The 24,140-nt window shown below is 47.9% G+C and overlaps 10 protein-coding genes across 20 annotated transcripts in view; 4 read left to right on the forward strand and 6 right to left on the reverse strand.

The window, feature by feature from the left end:
• Nucleotides 1–1,023: 1,023 nt before the first annotated feature.
• FOXG_07879 (uncharacterized protein) lies at nucleotides 1,024–4,664 on the forward strand. Of its 9 annotated transcripts, none has more exons than XM_018386547.1 (8): nucleotides 1,057–1,384; nucleotides 1,445–1,501; nucleotides 1,552–1,633; nucleotides 1,681–1,836; nucleotides 1,888–3,210; nucleotides 3,262–3,527; nucleotides 3,587–4,310; nucleotides 4,404–4,584. In XM_018386547.1, exons 1-7 carry the CDS (start codon nucleotides 1,289–1,291, stop codon nucleotides 4,265–4,267), a joined length of 2,661 nt encoding a protein of 886 aa, XP_018243725.1. In that variant the 5' UTR covers nucleotides 1,057–1,288; the 3' UTR covers nucleotides 4,268–4,310; nucleotides 4,404–4,584. The 9 variants fall into 9 exon arrangements, with proteins under 9 accessions (XP_018243724.1, XP_018243726.1, XP_018243729.1 ...); XM_018386549.1 differs by having other exon boundaries at nucleotides 1,681–1,800; XM_018386546.1 differs by having other exon boundaries at nucleotides 1,024–1,384; nucleotides 3,587–4,664.
• Nucleotides 3,626–6,354, reverse strand: FOXG_07880 (ubiquitin-conjugating enzyme E2 R). Its single transcript, XM_018386553.1, has 2 exons — nucleotides 5,590–6,354; nucleotides 3,626–5,536 (listed from the first exon to the last, which is right to left on the reverse strand). Exons 1-2 carry the CDS (start codon nucleotides 5,653–5,655, stop codon nucleotides 4,928–4,930), a joined length of 675 nt encoding a protein of 224 aa, XP_018243731.1. The 5' UTR covers nucleotides 5,656–6,354; the 3' UTR covers nucleotides 3,626–4,927.
• Nucleotides 6,355–6,669: 315 nt separating this feature from the next.
• FOXG_07881 (PEK/GCN2 protein kinase) lies at nucleotides 6,670–12,375 on the reverse strand. 3 transcript variants are annotated; one of them, XM_018386554.1, is made up of 6 exons: nucleotides 11,980–12,375; nucleotides 9,787–11,913; nucleotides 9,394–9,732; nucleotides 8,352–9,345; nucleotides 7,882–8,300; nucleotides 6,904–7,830 (listed from the first exon to the last, which is right to left on the reverse strand). In XM_018386554.1, the coding sequence occupies exons 1-6, from the start codon at nucleotides 12,193–12,195 to the stop codon at nucleotides 7,111–7,113; spliced, it is 4,815 nt and encodes a 1,604-aa protein (XP_018243732.1). In that variant the 5' UTR covers nucleotides 12,196–12,375; the 3' UTR covers nucleotides 6,904–7,110. The 3 variants fall into 3 exon arrangements, with proteins under 3 accessions (XP_018243734.1, XP_018243732.1, XP_018243733.1); XM_018386555.1 differs by having other exon boundaries at nucleotides 9,787–11,910; nucleotides 11,980–12,369; XM_018386556.1 differs by having other exon boundaries at nucleotides 6,670–7,830; nucleotides 9,787–12,375.
• Nucleotides 12,376–13,354: 979 nt separating this feature from the next.
• Nucleotides 13,355–15,454, forward strand: FOXG_07882 (uncharacterized protein; the record flags this gene model as incomplete). Its single annotated transcript, XM_018386557.1, has 2 exons — nucleotides 13,355–13,412; nucleotides 13,467–15,454. The coding sequence occupies 2 exons, from the start codon at nucleotides 13,355–13,357 to the stop codon at nucleotides 15,452–15,454; spliced, it is 2,046 nt and encodes a 681-aa protein (XP_018243735.1).
• A 283-nt stretch (nucleotides 15,455–15,737) lies between these two features.
• FOXG_07883 (urease accessory protein) lies at nucleotides 15,738–16,642 on the forward strand (the record flags this gene model as incomplete). Its single annotated transcript, XM_018386558.1, has 2 exons — nucleotides 15,738–15,876; nucleotides 15,927–16,642. The coding sequence occupies 2 exons, from the start codon at nucleotides 15,738–15,740 to the stop codon at nucleotides 16,640–16,642; spliced, it is 855 nt and encodes a 284-aa protein (XP_018243736.1).
• Nucleotides 16,041–18,055, reverse strand: FOXG_07884 (pre-mRNA-splicing factor CWC2). The gene is made up of 2 exons (XM_018386559.1): nucleotides 17,377–18,055; nucleotides 16,041–17,327 (listed from the first exon to the last, which is right to left on the reverse strand). Exons 1-2 carry the CDS (start codon nucleotides 17,984–17,986, stop codon nucleotides 16,723–16,725), a joined length of 1,215 nt encoding a protein of 404 aa, XP_018243737.1. The 5' UTR covers nucleotides 17,987–18,055; the 3' UTR covers nucleotides 16,041–16,722.
• Nucleotides 18,056–18,150: 95 nt separating this feature from the next.
• Nucleotides 18,151–20,182, forward strand: FOXG_07885 (uncharacterized protein). The gene is made up of 6 exons (XM_018386560.1): nucleotides 18,151–18,338; nucleotides 18,389–18,417; nucleotides 18,608–18,622; nucleotides 18,675–18,699; nucleotides 18,764–19,195; nucleotides 19,245–20,182. The coding sequence occupies exons 1-6, from the start codon at nucleotides 18,310–18,312 to the stop codon at nucleotides 19,828–19,830; spliced, it is 1,116 nt and encodes a 371-aa protein (XP_018243738.1). The 5' UTR covers nucleotides 18,151–18,309; the 3' UTR covers nucleotides 19,831–20,182.
• FOXG_07886 (uncharacterized protein) lies at nucleotides 19,368–20,876 on the reverse strand. The gene is made up of 3 exons (XM_018386561.1): nucleotides 20,494–20,876; nucleotides 20,354–20,440; nucleotides 19,368–20,299 (listed from the first exon to the last, which is right to left on the reverse strand). Exons 1-3 carry the CDS (start codon nucleotides 20,619–20,621, stop codon nucleotides 20,194–20,196), a joined length of 321 nt encoding a protein of 106 aa, XP_018243739.1. The 5' UTR covers nucleotides 20,622–20,876; the 3' UTR covers nucleotides 19,368–20,193.
• A 740-nt stretch (nucleotides 20,877–21,616) lies between these two features.
• FOXG_07887 (acyl-CoA dehydrogenase) lies at nucleotides 21,617–23,143 on the reverse strand (the record flags this gene model as incomplete). The annotated part of the gene is made up of 5 exons (XM_018386562.1): nucleotides 21,617–22,129; nucleotides 22,182–22,544; nucleotides 22,683–22,932; nucleotides 22,982–23,058; nucleotides 23,120–23,143. The coding sequence occupies 5 exons, from the start codon at nucleotides 23,141–23,143 to the stop codon at nucleotides 21,617–21,619; spliced, it is 1,227 nt and encodes a 408-aa protein (XP_018243740.1).
• Nucleotides 23,144–23,932: 789 nt separating this feature from the next.
• FOXG_07888 (Ras-like protein Rab7) overlaps nucleotides 23,933–24,140 on the reverse strand; it is a gene marked incomplete at both ends in the record, with an annotated part of 1,037 nt that continues 829 nt past the window's right edge. The window contains 2 exons of the mRNA XM_018386563.1: nucleotides 23,933–24,042; nucleotides 24,089–24,131. Of these exons, the coding sequence (XP_018243741.1) occupies nucleotides 23,933–24,042; nucleotides 24,089–24,131 (153 nt within the window). The remainder of the gene's footprint in view (nucleotides 24,043–24,088; nucleotides 24,132–24,140) is intronic.

The raw sequence follows: 24,140 nt of genomic DNA on the forward strand, positions 1-24,140 counted from the left end.
AAGGGTCATGCTCTCTCGTCCTCGTGTCGGGCTCAATCTGTCGATACCTGACAACTTGACAGGGATAATTGACCTATGACGATACCTAGCCGTGGTGGAGACGACGCCCCAGACGCCATAAATCCAGTTCAAGAGCCCCAACTTGGAGCTCAAGATGGTTGCTGGAAGCTTGAGCGGATCTATGATAGAGCCTGGTTATGGGGTTGTCTGAATGATTTGTATGACTGTGTACCCATTCTATGATGGTTTTACCATCTTGGTGCTCTGTGAGACATTGCACAAATCTGTCGTGAATCGAAGTTGTTACTGTGACTTGCGGATTGCGTTTCCCCATTGTAAGCTGCAGCTATTCCCGGCAACCCTGGTCCATGGTCGAAGCTTCTAGAACCTTCTAACCTCTGAACGAGACATTCCGATTACTTTACACATGGATGAGATGCTCTAACAATTCCAATATGTGTTGATGGCTTCTTTGGCTAACTCGCCTTTTGGGATTATCGAAAACCCGATGTTTTAAGGTTGAGGTCTAGCACTATGCCTGCCTCTAAGGGAACCTTGACCATCTGGGTCTCATATAACTGTTCGCGTGCTGTATGACTTTGCGGTAACTCGAGGGGAAATATTCAGCAGCTTCATTGCACAGTCACTTTAAATGTTAGTAGTTCCATATGTCATATCTATGCAGTAGCTGCTTCAGCATCTATACTTGAAGCTTGACTAGTAGGTTGCTCAAGGGTGATTGTTGGAGGTAGGTTACGTATGACATATTTGCTTCGTGGAGCTATTGTCAAAGCAATCACGTACATTTGACAAGTCTAGAATTAACAATGCCGTTCATTTCATTCTTTTCCACATGAACAAATAGAAGCAGTTCTAGCGTATCTACCTTAGGTATCTTACCAGGTAAGGTTGATTACCTCGAGTTGCCCAAGAGTTGGAGGCTGGCACGTGTAAGTCCATGCCAAGAAATTTCTTATCTTATCTCTCTCAGTACGTACCCCTCCACTGCAATCCAGCGCAACTGTACACTGCGGAAGCTCATCGCTTAGATCGTCATTTATTCAATACAACAAACATTCGGCAAGCGTGTTTCGTCGAAAACATAGTCATCACTACCAACATCAGCGTGGAGGAAATAGTTCATACTATTGTTTGCTTCGTCCTATCTTTATCGGGTAACACCTATCGAAATAAGCTCTTTGGCCCCCTTTATGGTGGGAGGAGTGTCCGATCGATAGACTGAGCTTGTTAGAACTCACAGAGGACGATTGATTTTCCAGCCCCAGCCATGGAGACTTCACAACAGGAGGCGATAGGACAAGTGATAGAATTCACAGGTCTCGACCCTGTGGACGATCGTGAGCTGGTTATTCAAGCTCTGAAGGTTAGCATCGGGCGGACCCCTCAAAGTGAGCTTTGCGACTGACGTATACTTACTTGACAGCAAAGTAACTGGAAACCCGACTCTGTTGTCAGCCAATACTACGAAAACCAGGATGGCGTACGAACATGTTCAAGGCCAATTCCCAGCACATGCTGATCGTATTGCAGTTTCGAGCAAAATATAAACAGCTTTGGGACGATTCTATGTTCACCGCAGATCGAGACGGTAGCGACAATACGACTGGTATCTGTCAGTACACTGTTACGCTTCCCTCCGGACGTCAACTGACCCCATAGCCTTCCATGTCGAGTCTTCCGATCACAACATCATTCAGGGCGTCACTCCCCCGTCAGAGTCACACGCGTACGGCGCTCCTTCGAGACCTCCTTCACGATCAAACAATCGATCTCCCTTGGGTACGATGGTGGACTGGACTGCGGCACATGTGCCCGGTAACTCTCTTGGTCACCCCCATGAATATGCGCTGACCAGGACACATACAGGCGTCCCGGAGAGCCAAGCCCAAGAGGATGATGACATGCAACGAGCTATTCGTGCGTCAGCACAAGAAGCTGGACTACCGGTGTCACATCACGAGTCCGGTATTATAGGAACTTCGGAGCCACCGCCTCCGCATTTTGGTCCTGCAAACCGCGAAACATATGTGGCGGCCGATTGGGCCATTGTCCAGTCTGATCCTATGAAGGAGAGCTCCGTGAATGAATTTATACCGTCAAAGCGAAAGAGAGCTCCAGGCGCGCCCGCGATGTTGGTAATCAGCAGTGCGCAAGGTGGCGAACACCGCCTCGGCGGGCTTCTCACAATTCTGCATGAAATTCCTCTTGCACGGAACATACTCCTCGGCATTGGATCGCCTGCTACCACATACGGCTGTAATAATGACTGGTGGCGAGGACAGATCATTCTATCACCGGAGGTTTTGGCAAAGATGGCTGAAGAAGGCAGCTCAGACCCCAGTGTGCACAAGAGCGGCAGTGCATTTGAGGACGAAGTACACCGATTGATGGCATTTCTTGACTCTACCGAGCGTGGTTATGGCTCGATATCTGTTCTGGCAGATATTTTGGCGGATTCCGACAAGCAGGGCATGGAGAAACAATTCTATGAGATGCTCGGCAAAAGATACCCTGATGTTGCTCAGCCAATGATGCAAGTTGCTGGAGTGTCGATGTTCTACGGAGATGATGAAGAAGAAGTCGCAAGCTTTGGCCTTCTCGAGATAGAGCACTTCCAACATGAGTACAGCTACATCAAAACTCTGTACGAGGCACTTGACCACGTCATGTGGAGTGATACCGTGGGTTTGGATAAAATACACGATGGATCGAAGATGGCATTTTTCAAAAAGATGGGCGATGTTTTAGTGTTAGACACCACTGGTGACGGGCCAAGCGATTCGTTCGAGATTCCCTTGGAATTCTACCCAGAAAGATACCTCATGAACCGGAAAGACGAGGCACGTCGGATCCAGCACGGGTGGTGCCAAACAAAGGAACAAACGAAACGTATTCTGGACAAGAAAGAACAGCTTGTTAGCTTAGCGGGCACTTGGGGTGACGCAACTAATGACAAGGGTGCAGTTTTGAAAAAAGCGATCGATCAGTGGGAGGGATACAGGAGTTACCTGGAAAGCTTCCTCCGATTCAAGACTTTGGAGAAGTCGGGATTCGATATTGATAAGTACCCTGACTACCGCACTGCTCCTCCAGATGTGGACGACAACGTGTATCTGGAATCTCAGAAGGTCAAAGATGTGATCGACTATTCTGAGAGTTTGCTTGTGGACCTTGAGACAAAAATGAAAGGTAAGTCTAGGCTTTGAAAGGTTTCAGTGCCCGTGGCTAAAATGGCTCTAGGCCTTGATGTAGAACTCGAACAGATCACAGCCAAACAGCGAGCGTTGGGGAGACTCCTTACAGTACCGGATAAGCCAAGTCGTCCGAAACCCATGTCCTGCAAAAGGTATCTCCTCCGCGGATTAGTTGCATCACCCAGCGTCTTATATGTCTGCCAACGGGAGGAAGCAGATCTCATAGACCTTAGTGACATGGAGACCAAACCAAGGGATCAATGGTGGAGGCTGGCTTATACCCCTTATGGAGACCAGGCCGTTAGAGCGGAGGTAAGAGAACTTGACATTGATTGAAGCAGAGGGGGTTGTTCTTGTTAACACAATTGCAGAAAACAACTATCGACATAGTATTGGTCGATATCTGGAAGGATACCAAGAAACCACTGCTGGTATATGCAACGGAAGACGCCCTTGGAACGCCCAAAGACCATCTATCATCCCAACTTGAACGATTCATCAAGGTGGAAAATAAAGCTTTCCGTCAAGAGTTATCTAAGGAAGAATCCACAGCCAATGAGTCCAAGCAGACGGGAAACTTTGAGTCCAGCTCGTCTCTTTCGCCTCATTCGTCCTTCTCGCCTTCTAAGAGAAAGCATCGGTCTGACAGCGGTGGTTCAATGGACAGTAATCGCGCCTCAATCGGCAGTGACGATGATAGGAACGGATTTGACAACCCTTTCCTCCCTGATGACGACGAAAGAGTTGGTACTGAAATGACGGATTACGTCCATAGTTTCACTGATATGGAAGGCCACATCCCAGATTCACTAACAGGCCGTACTCAAGATTCAACAGCTCCGACAGAGCCGACATCAGCTACCATGACACCGAGCACAGTAACAGCCGACTGCTTAGACACCAACACTGCGTTTGCTGCGGAGGAGCCTCGAAGCCCGGAGATGCAAGAGAAGGCTAGGCCGCCTCCTTTTATGTCATTGTCCAGGAACTCGTCTATGCGAGCGGAGCCAACCAATTTGATGGACATGGACATCCCAGATGAGAAATCTTAGGTGGCTCCGAGAGATAAAAGTTCACGAATACCGACGCTTGCTTGTAAGATGTTACATTCTTCTTTTTTTGTTCTGCAGGTGAAGAGGGCGTGCCATTCGATGAAGGGGACGCTGGCTTACATAGCATGATTATTAGAATAGCATTTGAGCGCATGGAGTTTTGGGTTTTGCTCATGTAGCCTAGTCAGGACAAGGTAGAGCATGCCGTCGAGCGGGTTCTTTATCAATATCAGCACTAAAGATGTCTTGTACGAGTGTCCGCTTTCTCTCCAACTAAGTAGGACAAGTACGGAATACTATCGACAGATGTTCCTCACTATGGCACCAAGCGAATCTTTGTAAGTTGTATATTCTGTCTATAGAAAGCACGCCTGATAAATACACCCTTGCTCCATGTAAACAGCACGTATAAAACAGAGACCACCGGTCTGCCTGCATTCCCTCAATGTCCGTATCGCTCGATGCTTGCAATGCTCGTCCCAGTCCGAGTAATGCGCATCTTGAACGCCTTAAAAATGGAATAAAATCACCTCGCTATGTCGATAGTACTGTAGATGAAAGAGGATACCGCGAAATGATGTAGAAGGCAGAGGCATGAAAAGTGGCCAACCCATCACTCGTCCTGGCCACGCTGAGAAATGCATGGCCTCCTGGGGAAGTCTACTTCTGGTCTCTGACATCATCATCATCCTCGTCGTCATCATCAAAGTCTTCCATGTCCTCGTCGCTATCGCTGCCGCCAAAGTCTTCCTCTTCGTCTGTCATATTCCAGAAGTCGGCATCATCATCAATTGGCTTTTGTGGCGCAGGTGCGAGCTCGGAGGGAGTGGGCATCCTTGACCCTGGCGGGATATCCTTCTGAGACTTATCAACGATGTCCTTTGCTCGCTTGTTATACTCGGTCTTGTTATCACGATAGAGGACGCTAGCATCGACATTTGCGGGTGAGTTGATTTCGGGATCGTCGAGGAGGAGTAGAACGGATCGCAGGACCGATTCGACACCGTGGAGAACATTCCAACGCTCGCTGGCCAGCTCGCCTGACTGCTCGTCTTCGCCTGGCTTGTGGAGGATGGAAATGCAGAGATTGCCGTCGGTGTAAACGTTGGGGTGACAGATGTTCTTAGTCAGAAATTTGAAGCTGGGCGGCTGGTAAGGATAATCATTTGGAAACTTCATCTCGGCCTTGAGGTAGGCTCCGTGCCAGACACTATCGGGGTTAACAACCCAGAGGCCGATCTTCCAGAGTAGAAGGTTTGAGTCGTCGGTCTTGAAGACGATCATGTTAGACGATGCTTGTTCCATGGTACCAAACGACATACCTCGATGTTGACCCATTTCTCCTTCTGGAGGGGTTGCAGTTCCTGCATAAGTCTCTTTTGCGCCATGATGACTGACTATCGATAACTAATTAGGTGCGCTATTCCGTCCGTCCAACGACGAGAATCCTCCAAGCGAGCGTGTGTTTGAAAGGACCGAAAGTTGAAGAGTGGGTGAGGTAGTTGGTTGTTGCGAGTTGACGAGATGGGCCGGGCTTAATAAGTCAGGCCAGCGCCAGCGGCGAAAGGGAGTTGTTGACTGCCTGCGCTGTGCTGTGCTGTACGGAAAGGGCGGTCGAGGAGGGGCGGCTTCGGCGATTGGACGCGCAAAAGTTGAGCAAGGTGGTGTTTGGATTTAGAAGAAGCCGCAGCCGCTTCGCTTCGCTTCGCTTTGCTTTGCTTCGTTGGCAAATTTTGTTTGGATATCGCCTCTTTTTGTGTTGACAACGGGGGGGAGGAGTGTTTATTTGTTGTTTGCTTATCGCTTAACAATGAGGCAACCTTGATAGCAAACGCGTTTGAGGTTCGGAACGCCCAGTAAAGACGAATGCGGAAAAGAGGTAAAAGAGTAATAAGAGATAGAAAAAATTGATGAACCTTTTTTAGTCTTTTCCTTCTATTCTCATTCAAAAAGCAACAGAGATTAAGGTAAAAGAAGACGAAAAAGCTTAGTAAATTAATTACCTGAGGTATTCAATGAAGTATGTAAAGAGTAGAGAGTCATTCACTTCGGCCTTGCCGCCGCCATCCGGAGACCGGAGCATGAAATGGAAGGAAGGAAATCCACTCTGAGCCCCGGCTGGTGACCACTTGCAAGTTGCACCTGCCACATGGTTCTGGCTCCAGTCTCCTGGCTCTGGCTCCTGCCTTGGTTTGCCCCTCGTCTCGTGCCTGCTGCCCTTTCCCTTTGGCGGGAAAAACTGACGTCGGTCCCTTGACCCCACACCTCCCTTAAGCACGGCCCCACCCCCCAAGATCACGCTTAGGTACGTATCCGTTCCCGCCCGCTCCAGCCCTGCCCGTCTGCATTCCCGTCCTTTACAGCCATTTGATGTACTGTAAAGTGCATGAGATAGGGTGGGAGAAACAGGTGATCAACATGCCATGGCTATGGAATTGGAACGTGCCCCTTTTTCATTTCTTTGTCTTGAATATACTTGTACCTGATCGACAAACGCTCCAGCCGCTGCTTGAGGGTATATGCGTGTTTGGGCTGATTCAGCGTCAGCGCATTGTATCATCAGTGTTTCGAGTGAGATTCATGTCAAAACAATATGCAGGATTGAGGAGGGCCAACTGTGTTGCTTATTGTGTCTCCATTAAACTACCTTATGGGTATAAGAATGATGAGGATATCCCTTAAGTCTCTTATCTAAACTGTGTAAATATCTTCAAGAGTTTCTCAAATCTAGACCTAGTTTAGTATATGTAGCCAAGCTTTAGTATAAATTTTATAGACTTGTTATAATCTTTAGAAGTTTTGTAAATATTATTAGAATTTATGATATCAGAACCCTAGGTTTATTAGGCCCCAAGATCGTAATACACGCAGTTACCCGATCGAAAGTTGTACAGGAATGCGTGCCGCGACCCATCGTTTTTCTTCTGATACTTAAACCTCAGGTTATCCAACTCGTCGTGGATCTCACGGATATACTTCCTCTCCGTATTCGTCACCGACTGCTCGACTTGTCGCCAGCCCTCAACCTCTGAGAGGCAGGTCCCGCGGATTAGGTCCATGACCTGATCTGTGGTCTCGATGGCCAAAATAGGTCCATCTAGGAAAGACTGAACCAAGCTGCTGGCACTGCTTTGAGCTTGTTCCACAACCGTTCTACGGTTGAACTTTTTGCTCCGTGTTTGTGCCACCAGCACACGAACCTCCTGCTCTTCCTTCTCGCCCGAGCCATTGGTATCTGCAGAGCTGTTGCCGCGAAGCTTCACCACTGTTTTTGAATCGCGTTCTCGAATCTCGTTACGAAGCCAAGAAAGCAGTTGTGTTGTTGGTATATCTGCATCAGGCACATCCTTTCGGCCCAAGCTTTTGATCTTCAACATTGCATCCTGTTTGATGATGATGAGCCAAGAATATTCTTCTTCTCGGTGTTTCGATAACAAGTCTTCGGGAGATCTGGCATCCTTGGCCAGCTCAGCGCTGATGCTGTGTGCCCAGAGCGTTTGAAGTATCTCGGCACCTAAAGATCTCGACACAGCAGCGTTGAAGCTAGCTATCAAACAATCACACTGTCGCATGTATCAGTAAGTGTTGCGTATATGGTCATGTGAATGACTTACTCGTCGAGAGTTAAAAATTCCGCTTGATTCGTCCTCGGATTTCTTCAAGAACGATCGCCCCCCGGCCTTGGGAATCTTTGCCAATCGCTCCCATGCCAAACTGAATCCAACTGCATGTTTCTCCCGGACTTGGCCACCAGCCCTAGGTCGGAATTCTCTGATAAGTTGATCATACCTACCGCCAGCAGCAAAAACATCCTTGACCTTTTTATCGTAGATGCATGAAAAGATGATGCCGCCCGTGTAAAAGGCTTCTTTCAAGCTGTTCAAAGGATTGATATAGATCTTTGTTCCTACACCCAGGCGCTTGCAATACTCAATGACTTCCTTGAGATGCGCGATTGTCGGAGAAGCTCGCTGGTACATATTGCTGCCCTCAAAAAGGGTTTTTAATTTGGAGAATGTCTTGTTTGGAGTGTCTATTCGATATTAGCTCTGAAGCTTCATATATGTCACTGTACCTCACTTACCTCTGAAGTCGAATTTCTGCAATTCGTCCACGCTTATAGCCGAAACACCTACAGTTGGTGACCGCAGCTCGACCCTAATCTTCTGCCAGTTAAAATTGTGAATGTTCAGCTTACTCAACACATCTGCCGCTGCACGTCGACTTGCAGGGCTTATCCCACAATACTCGAAGACAAGTTGTAGAAGATCTGAGTGTCCCAGATGGAAACACATAGGAGTTGTGGACAAGGAGGGAAATGTGTGGACAATCTCATCCATCACTTTGAGAACCTCTGCTTCATTCAAAGCAAAGTCCAGGGCGTCAGTGGTGACAATGTCGAAATCAGCTTCTCCAAACATGAGTGGGTGGCCTCCATCGTTCTTGTCGCGGAAAACGTTGCCAAAGGTAAAAGATCGTTCAACTACTGGATCAAAATACGCCATCATCCTTGCGTTTCCCAGTGTGAGATCATAGGGCAGCTGCACCACTTTGCCTCTCGGGGTCAAAAGCTGGACAGCATTATCTCCATAATGTGATGTCCGTGGATATATGCTGCTTCGAGGGGGTTCCAAAGCGCCATGGCGGCGGAAGATCGAAACAAGCTCTTGCTTGACCAGTACTTGATTGAGCAGCTCCTGTGGACTTAATGACCTCGCAGACATATCCCAAGCGTAATCCTCAACAGGGTCCATACGCTTCGAAAATAGCCACGAAAGCGTCTTGTGGTAGTATGGCGAGCTTGGGTTTGCAAGTATAGCAAGAGTCTGTCTACCTCTCACACTCTCTATTTGAATAGGCAGCTCTTCGTTGTTGAGAAGGTCAGTACTTGAGGGCCTCTCCTTGGGGTTATGGTTGACCAGAGACAATATGATATCTGCCTGAGCTTTGTCCGTAGGCTTAAAGTCCGATGGCAACACTGGTTTCGGCCGCCTAAGCTGACCAAGGACATCGGCCTTTTGCATACCCATCATAGGTAGATAACACATCTCGAAGAAAATGATGCCGAGTGAATACATCTGATTTCGTTAGCGTAACAAGGCAACGTCCGGATTTGATCCACTTACATCGACCTTCGTGCTATATATGCCGTTGACCGTCGACCTGACTTCAGGGGCGGAGTAATATGCAGTACCGATGCTTCTCGTCATATCGTCTGTCTCCAGAGTGTTTCCGTTCGCCTTTTCCAGTGAGAATTGTCCGCTGGTGGCAAGTCCAAAATCACCAATCTTCACGTTGTCAATACCATCAGAGTCGCTAGTAATGAAGATATTTTCCGGCTTCAAATCACGGTGGACGATGCTAAGCCCATGGATATGAGCCAAACCTTCCAGAATCTGAGAAAATAGTCGCCAAATTTCAGGAGTATTCTTGTAAAGATTCCTTGCAATTAGATCTCGAAGGGTCTGGCAATGGTGAGCAAATGCGTATTGGAGATGTTACTAGACTGCGTGACTCACTCGTTTCTCACAATACTCCATCGATATGTACAACATGGTTCTGTATGAACGTTGATATCGAGCTCGTCGCTGGAACATGGCGTTTCTTTCTTTATCTGGCGACGAAACTCTGTGAATAGACATCTCATCTTCTGTATCATCCTCATCTTCTGTCTCGTCTTCATCAGAGTCATCTTCAGAGTCTTCAGAGTCTTCGAATCCATAATCGACGTTGGCATTGGATGAGATGAAATCAAGCCCTCCTGTACTGGTAGCGAACTCAATGTCAATCCCAGCAGACCCAGTTCCTTGAGTGTTCTCTTCGGTAAAGTAACCAGTTGATGTATCATCTTCAGTTTCGGCTTGATCAGGAGCTTCTTCAACCCATGCGGTATTGTATCGGACAACCGCAGGATGGTTAAGCTGAGACAAAAGCCTTACCTCCTTTAGAATCTCTGTAAGATTAGCTTGGGAACGTGGTTTGATTTTCTTGATGGCGTAAATCTGGCCGTCCAGCTTCATCCTCGCCTTAACCACCTCTCCGAAACCGCCCTTTCCTAGCCTGGCTTCCTCAATGAAGTCTTCTGTGTACCGTGACAGCGCGGGACCTCGATGAGTAGTAAACTCATGTCGAGGTTTTGCCGGAAGGTTTTGTGTAGACACCGAAGAGCTTGTAGACGGAACTGCAGGAGAGTCTTGGAAAAGAACTGGAGCATCTGTGGCTAAAAATTCGCTGGATCCAAGCTCAAAAGCTCGAGGCCGTTTTTGCTTATCTTCCTTGAAGAACCTGTTGACTAACTCATGCAGCGAATGGGACAAAGTGACCGATTCCATGAGATTCTTGGGTGATGAGTATGTTCGTAGCGCGTCAAGGCCAAAGATCATCTGAATGAACACAACGCCGAAATCCCAAATATCTGTCTTGAATGTATACGAGGGCTTAGATGCACCGGCAATCTCAGGGGGCAGCCAGTAGGCAGACTTGGCAGTGTTCAATCCCGGAAGACCAGGTTTGTTCGAAGTGATAGAGTGAATTTCTCTCTGATACCAGGCATCAGAGATCTTGGGGACGGTTTGCCCATTCGGCTCTCGGAACAGGAGAATGTTCCCTGGGTGAATATCTTGATGTGCAATATTTTTGTTGTGAAGGAAATTGAGCGCATCTAGCAGATCCCGCGTCCAGGAACGCACTCTGCCAATATTCTCAATCCGTCCTGCAAGCTCCAAGAACTCCTCCAGAGAATTCTTTTCTGCCAAGGGAGACAAGACGTTCACAGTGCACACATTCGAGACAGCAGGATCAGTAGAAAGTCCGGCCTGGACCTTGAAGCCCAAAACTTCAACAAGATGACGATGATGAACTCGCTTAACAGACTTGAGATCCTGAAGACGAGACTCGAGACTTTGTAGCTGAAGCTTGAACTCTTTCGTGTCCTTATTTGTGGTACGGATAACAGTCTGCTTCAGTGCCATAGGCAGGTTGCCTTGCCCATTGATCAACACAGGTCGGACTTCGTAAACGGTGGATACAGGTCCCTGCCGAAGGTGACGTTTGCTTGTAACAGACTTGAAGACGAGGGTATTTCCCGACTGATCCGTAGCGTTACATAATTGCTCGAACTCGATGATTTCTTCTGTCTCTAAGCTTGTCGAAGATTGCTGGGGCGTATTGCCGCCGTTACGACGCTTTGACTCCTTAGCCTTCTGTTTCTGTCGATCAATCTGCTGTTGGAGCATCTCGGCCATAATACGCTCTTCTTCTTGCATCGCTTCTATTTTCTTTCGGGCTTCTTCTTCTTTCTTCTCTTCTGCTAACTTCGCCATGGAAGCTTCGTGCCGCTCTCGTTCTTCTTCGAGAGAAGGTAGATGCTTCCCGTTTGCCTTCGCTTGCGCAGCATCCTCGAGGATATCCCGTACTCCTTCGACGATTTGATCGATCATTTCTTGTGCATCCTGTGCGAATAATTTGGGCTTCGTCTCTAGGTACTTCTGGATCTTGAACGTCGTAACTTCCTTGAGGTCGTAGTTCTTCAACGTGATAAGAGGAGGTGACTTTGGGTAAGTTGCAGTCATGACAAAACCCAGCGTACAAGCAAAGTCTTCATCCGATGATGCTTTTATCCGGATATCAAAATGTGGTTCTGACTTCTATAGGTCGTGAGCTTCAAAGTCGCCCAGATGATGGATCTCGATGATAAGGGTTCTTTAAGGTACCTTCCAGGCGTTTTGAGTCTCGGTATGCATGACGAAGTCGTCGCTGTAAATAGCCTCAAGGGCCAGTAGTTCGTTCTGTTGTAGCTCCTCATATTCAATTTTGTTGGTGACCTCCGGGCTCGCAGCAGGTAGCAAGCCCGGGAAACTTGACTCATTTTTGTTGTTATTCTTGAGACCCGAGGGTGTGTTCCATACCCCAGATTGCTTCCCCGCCATGTTTGCACAAAGAAGAAGTCACAGCTTTTGCTGTGACTTCTACAGGGAAGAGGCCATGACGGCGATACTGAAATGATAAATAATGTTGTATTAAGGAGTTTATAAGGATATCCAAGGTATGGATAAAGATAAGTAGGAGAGGAATACAAATCACCTTCTGACGTCGGGACAGCGGGGTAGGTAGTTAGTTTCTAGGGGATGCGAGAAAAAGAGTGGCCCCTACCGACCATCTCGACCTCGAGATGCTCAGGTCCATGGTATCCTAATGTTCTGATTATTTTATCTAAATATTATCATAAGCTCAAACTTACTACTCTAAGTCTTAGGTCTAAGAGTAGGCTGCATTTATATGAAATAATCATCTAAAAAAAGAGTAATACTTATTCTATATCTCCTGAATTCCCTCGTCTCAAGAGTCTTCAATATCCGTGTTTCCATCTTAAGTTCTCGATACCTGGCATCCATGGCTGCCAACTCAATTGGCGACACCCATTCACAAAGGCGGTGTCGTTTCATCGAATTACACGCGGCCACAGGGCTGATGAGGGGTCCGCTGCGGCTCTTGCGGTGGCCACCTCAACTTAATTGCTTGAGTGCTCCATTGGAGCTGCCGCCTGGGCCACCTGGCGTCCCTACAGGTCGTGCAGCGGACTAGATGTAACTCCAACCTTGAATAACCCGGAAGAAAATAAGGAATAGCGAGCTCTTCATATGATGACAGTTGCTCCTAGGTTCAAGTCTAAGTATTGTCTCAGCAATGCTCCTCCTGTTCATGGTAATATGGTTCTAAGTTATGATAGCTCGCAATGTACAGAGTAGCTGCAGAGAGACTGATATCTTGCATTAGCTGAATGGCTCTATTTTCGCACTAGCGCAGTTCTCATTGGGTGGAAGGCCCTGGTGGGACAGGGGCGCCAGGGTTTGGCGTCTTTGATCTGCGACAGGTGGAAGTAAACATTGAAAACGAAAGTCAACATTGACATCAACGAATTTTGTCCAATCCTATCCTGCCACAATTAGACGGTCAACAACACAACACGATCGACGAGGAGGATAAATGTTACTACTTCATCGTTTATGATCGCTTATGCGAAGGACTTCCCTCCTTTAATCGGGCGTTTGACATTCGCATTCACGCCTACGCGCAACGTGCCGCAAGATGTTGGGTTGGATGTTGAGACGCGGCGAGAACGCGCCAGAACCGGTCAATGATGGAGGTATGTATGCACTTAGACATGATAGCAGGTGAAATAATTGACTTCGTTTACTAGACACCACGCAAATTGACCAACCTGACACCCCCGCGCCTGTTTTCGCTGCTAGAGCGTTCAAGAGTGCATTGTTTGGAACTCCAGCGCGACCTACCAACCAAACTACAAGAGCAGTAGCAAAAGACAGAAACGACAAGACAAATCAAATGTCTCGAACCCCGCCTCGACCGCAAGGAATTCTTTTGACCCCAGGTACTGGAACTACGAGACGAAAACGCGTATCTTTTGGACAAGACGTCAAGAAGAATAACAATCTCATCAAAGAGCCAGAAACGCGCCAACGCACACGATTAATCGACGCTTTGGAAAAGGCTTCCAAATCGGCAAATCAGAAGAACACAACACAGCAAGACCAGGGCGACTCTTCAGATGAGTGGGAAGAAGCTGATGACGAGGACTACTGCACACACGACATTACGGTTGATCTTAACGAGCCTCACTCGCAGTCGGGCAGATATTGGAAGGAGGAATTTGAGAAATACCACGAAGACGCGAAGGCCGAAATGGAGAAGCTCCTCAAGTATAAGCAACTGGCGAAATCGTATGCCAAACAAAAGGATGCTGAGGCAATTGAACTCGCAGTCAAGCTCAAGGAAGAACAGCAAAAAGTGATCGAGATGGAAAGGCAGATTGCCGAAGGTGCTTCCAAGATTGCATCGAAGCAAGTAGACAGATCAGACGAAGTCAGTTCCGAGCTTTTATCGACACTCACGAAGCAAACAGCCCTGGCTGTGCAGTATCGAACACGCGTCCAAGAGCTTGAAGACCAACTTGAGGAGTTCCTTCGAGAACGGGAAGACGATGCCGATCCCAAAGACCGCAAGCGACGACAAGCGACATCACCCAGGACGCAGAAAACCCTTATCGAGACACAGCGCGAACTGAGGCGAGCCCGAATGCAAGTCAAGGAAGTTGGCGAACTTCGTGAGCAGATATCTTCTCTAAAAAGTCAGCTCAGAGCGGCGGAGAAGCGTGCTACCCAGGCTGAGGCAATGAACGAAACGAAGAGTACACAAGAAAACCCCGAAAACGAATCGGTGCGCGAAGGTTCACGAGCACAAGAACTACGCGCCCAGCTTCGTGAAGCAAGGGAAGAAAATAGGAAGAAGGATGAGGAGCTACGACAGCTAAAGCAAGAATTCGAAGCCTATCGTAATGAAACTCAAGCCCACAATGCGGACACCAATGGAGTTTTAGAACGGGCGCACACTAAGATTGCGGAGCTCAAGAAGGAAATCAGGATCCTCAAGACTGGGGACAATTATGCTCTTGAGCAGAACGACAACGCTGCTCGGCCTAAGAGCTGGCATGTTCAGACAGACGCAGGGCGTCTGGCAGACGAGGCCTCAAAGCCCAGAAACGTCGATGTAGATGACAGCACCAAGAATCGAAGGCATAATATGGAACGACGAAGCTTTGACTTGACCGAGCTTGGAAATGACACCATGGAGCTCAAGGCGACAGACCCAAACGTGCCCTCATTACGCCAAAAGTTTCACGAAGACGCTGTGCCAAAGGTCACCAAATCGGATATCGGCACGTCAAAGCCAATATCGTCAAGTCTTGGTGATAAGCCAGACATTGGCCGGCCTAGATGGCAGCCATTCGTTCCGCGATCACCAAGAAATAGAGCATATCTTGGCGAAGAAATCACCAAGCGAATTGAGAATGGGGGTGCGACTCCCGGCCGAACTGGCTTGGATGACATCGCCGCGCCTGACCTGCCCGCACTGGCCAAGTCGATCGCTCGCTCGAAGCGCATTACATCTGGCGAGAAACCTGAAGAAAGAATCGACTTACTACACGACCACTATGCGCGTGTAGGGGGCCCAGATCCCAACAACCGCACATTCATGGCCAACGCGCCTAAGAGTGTGTTGCCGCCTGAGCGTAGAGCTGCTGCGATTGCAAGAATTGAACAAAGAATGGCGGAGAAGAAACGAGCGCGTGGAAGAAAAGCGTATGATAAGGAGAATGTTCGACCTTGAGAATGATAATGTACATACGATGGATACCTTGGGTGTGATATGAGTAAGTGAGGTGGAATACCCTGACTATTGACAATTGTTCGTCATCCAGTCAAAAAGACTGAATTGGATTGGCATTCGCGTGGAGTTTAAGGGGTTTTCCTCGAAGGAATTCTTATTGTTGGATTTACATGATGATGGTTGTCATGGTTTTGATAAGTAGTTATTTTAAACCTCGATGGTCTTATCTCTGAACGAGCTATTTTGATGCTCAACTTAACCTCTAAAAATATCTAAACTCATGATGCCTTCACAAATCCTGACCCCAGATACGGCCAATGTTATTCAAGATGAGATTTTTTATTTAGAAAAGCGTCTTCAGGATGCTAAAGCGCGTCTTGACAAAGTCCTACCTTCGCCACCCCTGTCTATGGCTACAGAGCGTAAGACTCATCTCAACCCATAGATAAGGACTATAACTCACGACTCATAGCTCATCTAGCCTCGACAACTCATTTTCTACTTCTTCTCTCAGACTCGGCACTTCCATTAGGCTCATTTGCTTTTAGCAGTGGTCTCGAGTCTTATCTTGCTCACGAACCGCGTGCCTCGGCATCGTTTGCCTCCTTTCTTCCTTCATCGCTTTCATCGTTCGCCGCGACAACACTACCCTTTGTCCTAGCAGCGCACCGCGACCCGGATTCTCTTTCTCAGTTAGATGATCAGCTCGACGCTGCTATCATTTGTACTGTTGGTCGACGTGCGAGCGTTGCGCAGGGTCGTGCACTGCTAGGAATCTGGGAGCGGTCGTTCCGTGCCAGCTGTCCAGATGTTGATGGGCGTCCGTTGAGGGAATTTGCAGCATTTTTAAGACGTGAAAGTCAGAACGAAGTGCCTCTTGTCTCTGCGCATCTGGCGCCGCTGTTTGGAGCGATATGCGCGCTTGTAGGACTGGGTTTGCGACAGACAGCATATGTCTTCATGCTGAGTCATGTTAAGGCGTTGATATCTGCTGCGGTGAGAGCAAGTGTCTTCGGTCCCTACCAGGCGCAAAAGGTTTTGGCTGGGCAGCAAGTACAGAAGATGATCGACGACATGATCGATCGAGAGTGGAATACTCCCGTTGAAGAGGCTGGGCAAACAGTGCCTATTATGGATTTATGGATTGGACGGCATGAGACATTGTACTCTAGAATTTTCAACAGCTGATATCGTATGCTGCTTGTGGTATCATTATTGTAATACAAAATATCTATGCATTTCTAAAAATCAATCAAAACGCCTTGTCCCTATTCATCATCGCTGTCGCTGTCACTGCCGTATGCCACCAAAGGTCCTGTTGTAGCCGCTGCTTTCGGTTTCGATGCCACCGAGACCTTGGCCTTGTTAAGAGCCGCGAGGGTGCTGCCTGAGAAGATACCACCAGTCTCTTGTTGAGGTTGAGGCTGCTGCTCTTCAACTTGAGCTGGTGGTTCGCCGGACTCTCCATTTTCAATCATTGGCCGTTCCTGATATTCAACTTCGAAACCTTCTCGACCCAGGGGGTTTACTGCCTGAGTGCCTCGGGCAAAGTGGATTTCATCGGGCGCCTCGTATCCCTCAAGACCATAGCTGCTTTCGATCTTCCGTCGCTTTCTCGCTTCGGGATCTCGGCCTTCGATTTCAGCGACGAATTCTGCGGGAAGGGCTCTTCGAATAGCCTCAGCGGCTTGCTCCTCGATTTTGCGCGCTTCTCGAGCTTGCGCCATGGGGTTGGGATCGGCTGTTGCCCAGCGAACGTTGAGCACTTCCTCGTGGTCGAGAGATTGATGTGCCATGGCCTCCTTGGCAAATTCGGCATTGGCTTGGTTGACGTATGTGATAAAGGCGACACCTCGGGTGTTGAGAACACGAACTATGATTGTTAGCAACAAGTCAATTGGGATAGTGGAATTGGAACTTACTGCGCTCGACAGGGCCCCATTCTGCAAAGTGTCGCGCCACAATCTCTTCGATATCGTCTGTAACATGAATCCTTCCAACATACACTGTTCTGTTCTGCCTCATAAAACTTCCGACACCACCCATGTCGTCTCGGTAATCGGAAAACTTGTCGCGTCCAAAGCAGTCGACATTGGGGTTGAAGTGATCGTATGGTCCAGGTAGCCTATGAAGAAATTCGCAGTCTTGACCCTTGGGACAAACGCCGCGCGCAAAACGTAAACAGAAGTAGCTTCCAGGCATCGCATCGGCGTTGGTATATCCGCTGTCCTTCGCAACATTGCAGCGACCCTTCGCCTTGGTCTTCGATAGGTACTTGTCTTCTCGATCACCACCAGACCACTTGTTATACCAAATGTTGAAGATTGTGCCGGTCTGAGGAGGGGGTTCTGATGTGACGAAATCGGGGTCGACTTGGGCGCGCGCAGGTCGCTTCTTCTTGCGAATTATCTTCTTGACGACTTTCTTTCCGGTTGGCGCTGCAACCTCGGTATTCGTCGTCGCTACTGCCATGTCCTGCCCTTCTTTCTCGACGGCCGGCGCCGCTTCGATTTGTTCTGCTGTATCGGCCATTATATCTAATGTGGAAGATGAATCCTTGAAAAGTTGTTGTGATGGCAACGCGACGAGCCTGTGCTGATGATGCAAGGCTGTAAAAAGATCCATTTCTGGGGAGAAATAAAGTGTCAGAAAGGGAAGGCGGTGAGACTGACCTCCCGCACCTGTGGAGCTTCATGTTCGAATTCTGCCACGACTTCATCAGGCCTCTCTCAACCCCCCACTCATGATTTAGATCTTGATCTGGCGCCTAGGATTTGGTTTACACTTTCTGTTGATTGCCTTTTCTTTGTTGAACTGTTTCTAGAGACGCAAAAGCGTCTCAAAGTACCGCCAATATGGTGAACATTACGGAGAAGATCAAGGAGTAAGTTCAGTCTTGAATACAGTGGCGGGGCATCACTGACATAATAACAGGATTGAGGAGGAGATGAAGAAGACACAAAGTGAGTAAATCTATGATCTTAGAAAACCTGATGTTATGTCCCTTTGTTGCAAAATTGCAGCAGTTTGCCCAAAGACGAGACCTAAAACAGTCGGCCTTGGGTGAAATTAAAGTTGCAACGAGTTGGAGGAATATCAAATCGTTCCAAGGACTTCACAAGGCTTCGTGAATATTGACTAATATCTTTTCAGAGAACAAGGCGACTGGTATGTTGTCGTAGAAATAATTTCTGAATGTTACAATATTAACGACACCCAGAATATCATTTGGGTCTATTAAAAGGGTCGGTTTGGCATGCCATGGCTACAGGACTATGTCCTTGAAGAGATTTATACTAATTATCCTAGAAAACTCGCTCGACTAAGGGCACAGCTTCTAGAGCCCGGTCCTGGAGCTGGCGGTGGTGGTGGCTCAGGTTTCGATGTCAGCAAAAGTGGTGATGCGCGAATTGCTCTTGTTGGTTTCCCATCAGTAGGAAAATCGACATTCTTATCGAAAGTCACCAAGACGCGGTCCGAAGTTGCTTCTTATGCTTTCACAACCTTGACAGCCATTCCCGGTGTGCTTGAGTATGGTGGTGCTGAGATTCAGCTGCTCGATCTTCCCGGTATTATCGAGGGTGCTTCTGAAGGCAAGGGTCGAGGAAGACAAGTTATTTCAGCCGCCAAGACCAGTGACCTTATTCTAATGGTTCTTGACGCTACCAAGAAAGCCGAACAAAGAGTATTGCTCGAGGCTGAATTGGAAGCTGTCGGTATCCGCCTGAACCGAGAACCACCGTAAGTTCAACTGAGACAAGTTTGAATCGCTATTAATGTGAGACTTTAGCAACATTTACCTCAAGGTCAAGACAGCGGGTGGCATGAAAATCACATTCCAGTCTCCTCCCAAGAACCTGGACGAGAAGATGCTTTACAACATCCTGCGCGACTACAAGATTCTTAATTGTGAGGTTCTTGTCCGTGATGAGAACGCTACAGTCGACGACTTCATTGATGTTATCATGAAGGACCATCGAAAGTACATCAAGTGTCTGTACGTCTACAACAAGATTGACAGTGTCTCGCTTGACTTCTTGGACAAGCTAGCACGCGAGGATCATACAGTTGTCATGAGCTGTGAGCTGGACCTGGGTATCCAGGATGTTGTGGACAGATGTTGGAAAGAGCTCAAGCTGATCCGTATTTACACCAAACGCAAGGGTGCTGAACCAGACTTTGGTGAGGCGTTGATTGTGCGCAGTAACAGTACAATCGAGGATGTCTGTGACCGCATTCACAGGACTCTGAAGGACACGTTCAAGTATGCGCTGGTATGGGGTGCTAGCGCAAGACATGTTCCTCAAAGAGTTGGTCTGGCACACCCTGTGGCGGATGAAGATGTAGTGTATATCGTCAGTGCTTGGAAGGCTTAGATATATGTGCAAGCCTCGTGAAGCCAAAACAAAAAATCATTACTACACTCGGTTTCATTCGTTCAAGTTTAGAACTCAAAGACATGCTTCATTGTTAAAATCCGTACATAAACCGGCCACCAGAAAAGAAAGGCAAGCCAAACCCTGTCATCGCGTCATATCCAAGCCAAAGTTTCCGTAACCTGTATCACCAATACAATGTGTGTATGTGTACGTCAAGTGAACCCCTAACGCCCTTAACCTGACCTCCAGCGGTTTAATAAACACCATTGGCTAGTAGTCAATAGCCAGCAAAAGCAAAAGCCGTATCCATGAAATGTGGACATGTTTTATCCGGAAAGAAGAGACATATTGTTGATTCTCTTACAACTGGAAACCGGCCTTGGCTGGTGCTGGCTTTGCCCCCAAGGGATTGTCGCCCTGGAGTTTCTTAGCGCTCGCTTGGGCGAACAAGGACTTAGGCTTAGCCCTGAAGAAGATGTTAGTTCATTGTTATTGTCAGAGAGGAGAAAGAATGACGAACTTGCTGGCGTGCTTGTTTCGTAGAGCATTGATCTTTGCAGAGCAAGGGCTCATGATGTTGTCTGAAGGCGAGACGTACTTGTTGGCACTGCTTCAAGGTTAGACTTTCACATTGAGTAGAGGCAGTTCAGAATCACTCACGTCTCTTCCTCAGCCATCTTGGACTGGAGAACCTGGCGATGATACTCCATGCTCTTAACGTCTTTGGTAACTGGCTGCTCAATCATGGGAGCGTTGACGTCCTTATCGGCGAGAACCTTGGCTGACATGATGAAAGTGTTGTGAGAAGTTATGAAGTAGAGGCGTTCGCCTGAGAGAGTAATACTCGAGTGTAGAGAGAGTAGAAGTTGATTTACGATAACGTTCTTTGTTTGTGTATGAAGGAAAACAGTTGAGATGGATCTTGGGTTTCTTTAATGAAAAAAATAGAGTGCCCTTGTATGAAATTGGTACAGTCCATGCACAAGTAGTAGAAAATTAGCAGGCAAAGTAAACGGTGCCCTCTGTTAACTGGGCAACGGGCAATTAAAGAAAAATGCAAGGATTTTGGGCAGCAGGGACCCGATGACGTTGATTATTTCCGTGTTTTAGCGGGCGATAGAGGCCTGGAATGGTCGGTTACAGGGGACTCCACTGTGAGAAATGGCACGCTGAGGCCTGTGTTTTACGCTTGCTTGTCGTGAACAACGCACCATCACTGGGGTAATGGAATGGCATGACTTACATGTATATGAAAAAACTCTCAGGGATTAGATGTTGACTCATTAAGAAAAGAGACATTGCATTGATAGTTCTACGACACCCAATGAAAACTCAAGGGCACTGGGACCTTTAAAACAACTCGTTAGCTATACCCAGTTGTTCTAGGTATAATGGAAGTACAATATGGCATATCACACTTGAGACTACAAACATAATCAAGCATCACTGTCGACGGAGGATTCTCGGGAACTGTGTGAATTATGCCGTTAATACTGGATGCCATGGACGGAATCAATGCCAACAATTGCCCTAAGAAGCTCTAGGTTCCCTGTTTCAGACACCAATGGCAAGTAAACAGACTGGATGTCCATATCAAAAGTTCACCTTCTACAAGCAATTGAGGAATAGCTATACCGAATTCAACAAATGGCGTGTAAGATATCTAGCATGTTTAATAATATAATAATTCGGATATTCAACTAGTTATGCGGCCGCCCTTTGGCCAGTATCAAACAAACAACCAACATGCTACCACGCCACTCTTCGCTGTGACAACCAAAACCTACAGCTTAGCATTGTGCTTTATTCTAGCACCAGGCTGGGACCTCTCAACACCGTATTGCTTCAACAACTCCTCAGTCTTAGCCCTCTGTCTCTTAATTGTCGCTGTCGCCTCAGCACTGCGCTTGTTCTCATTGCGTCCCAGCTGCTGCAGATGCACCTCATCAGGTCCGTCGGCAAGGCGCAGCGTTCGGATACCTGCCCACATGTATGCCAAGGGTGTATCCTGGGAGACACCAGCGCCTCCGTAGGCCTGAACCGCACGGTCGATGACATTGAGAGCGGTTTGGGGAATGAGGACCTTGGCTTCTGCGATCTCCTTGAGGGCCTTCTTGGGACCTAGGTCGTCCATCTTGATGGCGGCATTGAGAACGATCAGGCGTGCGGCGTCGATTTCAATACGGGACTTGGCAATCCATTCGAGGATGACGCCGTGTTCGCGGAGAAGTTTGCCAAATGGCTTCTTAGACTCATCGTTGACACGGAGGAGCATCCAGTCAAGAGCACGCTCAGCCTACATATTGTTAAATGTTGGTTCAGACTAAGGAATATCATGGCAAACTTACAGCTCCAATGCTGCGCATAGCATGGTGAATACGGCCAGGTCCAAGGCGACCCTGAATAATCTCAAATCCTCGTCCCTCGCCGAGGACAAGGTTAGAGACAGGAACTCTGACGTTCTTGAAGGTGATGTGTCCATGGCCGTGAGGAGCATCGTCGAATCCGTAGACCTTGAGCATGCGGTCGATGGTAATACCAGGTGTCCCGGCGGGTACCAGAACGACCGACTGTTGACGATAAGGGTCCTTGTTGTTGGCATCTGTCTTACCCATAACGATGTAAATCTTGCATCGTGGGTCACCAGCACCGCTGGACCACCACTTCTGGCCATTGAGAACGTACTCGTTACCCTCGCGACGGATATCCAACTCAATGTTTGTAGCGTCAGACGAAGCAATTTGAGGCTCTGTCATGAGGAAAGCAGAAACGGATCCTTGCCCTCCCATCAGAGGGCCTCAACCCTTTGCTCCTTTTGAGCATCGTTACCATACTTGGCCAACACTTACCATGTTGCCTGTGTCAGGAGCTGAGCAGTTGCATGCCTCGGAAGCAACGTGTGAGCGACCGAGCCACTCAGCCATGAGTCCATACTCGAGGTTGGTCCAGCCAGGAGACTCCTTGTAGTGACCCTTGGGAAGGAACATGTTCCAGAGACCGAGCTTTCGGGCCTTGGCCTTCAGATCCTCGATGACGGAAGGGTGACCTTCCCAACGAGCATCACCCTCTCCGGCTTGAGCCTCTACAACAGGGTCGGCACTGATATGAGTTAGAGATGCAGTTGCGCTGTGTGAAAGGGGCAACTCACGGGATACATTCTTCCTCGACGAACTTGGCGACAAGGTCAAGCTGCTTCTTGGCAGCATCGCTGACGCGATTGGCAGCCTGCATTATCATTGTTAGTGTCACTATGCTGTTAACTGAAGTTAGGGATGGAGTTTCTCACAATGAGAGGGATTCTCGCCGACATCGTACTTGTCTATAGTCGACTTAGGAAAGACTGTGGTATGGTGGATGATAAGGGAGTGTAGTATCACAAGCAAAATGGATGATATATCACAACAACAGTGTTAGACAACGAGATGATATAAGAAAGAAGAGAGGAATCAAGTCAAGATATGAAGAAATAAAGTACAAGTTACTGCAAATAATTCTACCCCAGGTTTGTCTCAAGCTCCAACTTCTCCGCACATCGTCGAATGTCCAGCAACGGAGCCGAGGTTCGCGGCTGCTGACTGTACATCTTGGCCACTCACAGCTCGCACTTCTCCAAGTGGATACTTTTGAAATCCGGGGTACAACTGCTATCATTGGAAGCCTCCACAGCCTCGGGCAGCTGTGGGTCTAAGCCGAGGAGCTCTGCTAGCTGACTCGAGTTTCCCCGGTTATAGGCGACTTGATTGATGTACGATATTGATAATGGCTCGATTTTGGATCTAATAATGGCCTGATTAGATGCATCTTCAAGTAAAGCCTAGGCATTGCCTCGAGACTCTAGCAGCTGACACATTAACACTCAAACACATCTCATATCACCATCATATCACACTCAAGATGCTGAAGCAATTTCAAAGACAGAACAAGTCGCATCCATGTATAAACACCAAGGAGAAATAAGAAATAGAACTAAACCCAGCTGCCTCTTTATGATACATCCAGGCAACGTCAATGATCCACCACCGAGGATAGCTACCCTCCTCTTCACTCAACACAATCACAAACCTGCCCACATCCAATCAACATCTGCCCATGTCATCCTTTAACAAGCGCAGCCATCACGGTCATTCTCGATGTGGATGTTGATCGGGTCATCAAAGTCGCCGCTGAATTCCTCAGACTCTTCTTGGGCGAGAGCGTTGCGAGCAATCACTGCGAATCATTAGCTTTATCAAGATGACAGAGCATAGAGTCTTACCTTCAAAAGCCTGGTCGATGTTAATGGCTTCCTTGGCACTTGTCTCAAAGTA

Source organism: Fusarium oxysporum, chromosome 4 (assembly GCF_000149955.1).
Source record: "Fusarium oxysporum f. sp. lycopersici 4287 chromosome 4, whole genome shotgun sequence".
NCBI classification, from domain to species: domain Eukaryota; kingdom Fungi; phylum Ascomycota; class Sordariomycetes; order Hypocreales; family Nectriaceae; genus Fusarium; species Fusarium oxysporum.

Bases quoted from the DNA above. Each gene is read 5' to 3' on its own strand.
- FOXG_07880 (XM_018386553.1), bottom strand. From the start codon at position 5,655: ATGGCGCAAAAGAGACTTATGCAGGAACTGCAACCCCTCCAGAAGGAG. The intron at 5,537-5,589 runs GTATGTCGTTTG...ATCGTCTTCAAG, and splicing joins AGAAATGGGTCAACATCGAG to ACCGACGACTCAAACCTTCT.
- FOXG_07886 (XM_018386561.1), bottom strand. From the start codon at position 20,621: ATGTCAGCCAAGGTTCTCGCCGATAAGGACGTCAACGCTCCCATGATT. The intron at 20,441-20,493 runs GTGAGTGATTCT...ACCTTGAAGCAG, and splicing joins AAGATGGCTGAGGAAGAGAC to TGCCAACAAGTACGTCTCGC. The intron at 20,300-20,353 runs GTTCGTCATTCT...CATCTTCTTCAG, and splicing joins CGAAACAAGCACGCCAGCAA to GGCTAAGCCTAAGTCCTTGT.
- FOXG_07884 (XM_018386559.1), bottom strand. From the start codon at position 17,986: ATGGCCGATACAGCAGAACAAATCGAAGCGGCGCCGGCCGTCGAGAAA. The intron at 17,328-17,376 runs GTAAGTTCCAAT...TAACAATCATAG, and splicing joins ATGGGGCCCTGTCGAGCGCA to TTCGTGTTCTCAACACCCGA.
- FOXG_07881 (XM_018386554.1), bottom strand. From the start codon at position 12,195: ATGGCGGGGAAGCAATCTGGGGTATGGAACACACCCTCGGGTCTCAAG. The intron at 9,346-9,393 runs GTAAGTGGATCA...TAACGAAATCAG, and splicing joins TATATAGCACGAAGGTCGAT to ATGTATTCACTCGGCATCAT. The intron at 8,301-8,351 runs GTAAGTGAGGTA...AATATCGAATAG, and splicing joins GCAGAAATTCGACTTCAGAG to ACACTCCAAACAAGACATTC.
- FOXG_07885 (XM_018386560.1), top strand. From the start codon at position 18,310: ATGGTGAACATTACGGAGAAGATCAAGGA. The intron at 18,339-18,388 runs GTAAGTTCAGTC...ACATAATAACAG, and splicing joins ATTACGGAGAAGATCAAGGA to GATTGAGGAGGAGATGAAGA. The intron at 18,700-18,763 runs GTCGGTTTGGCA...TAATTATCCTAG, and splicing joins CATTTGGGTCTATTAAAAGG to AAAACTCGCTCGACTAAGGG.
- FOXG_07879 (XM_018386544.1), top strand. From the start codon at position 1,289: ATGGAGACTTCACAACAGGAGGCGATAGGACAAGTGATAGAATTCACA. The intron at 1,502-1,551 runs GTACGAACATGT...ATCGTATTGCAG, and splicing joins ACTACGAAAACCAGGATGGC to TTTCGAGCAAAATATAAACA. The intron at 3,528-3,586 runs GTAAGAGAACTT...ACACAATTGCAG, and splicing joins ACCAGGCCGTTAGAGCGGAG to AAAACAACTATCGACATAGT.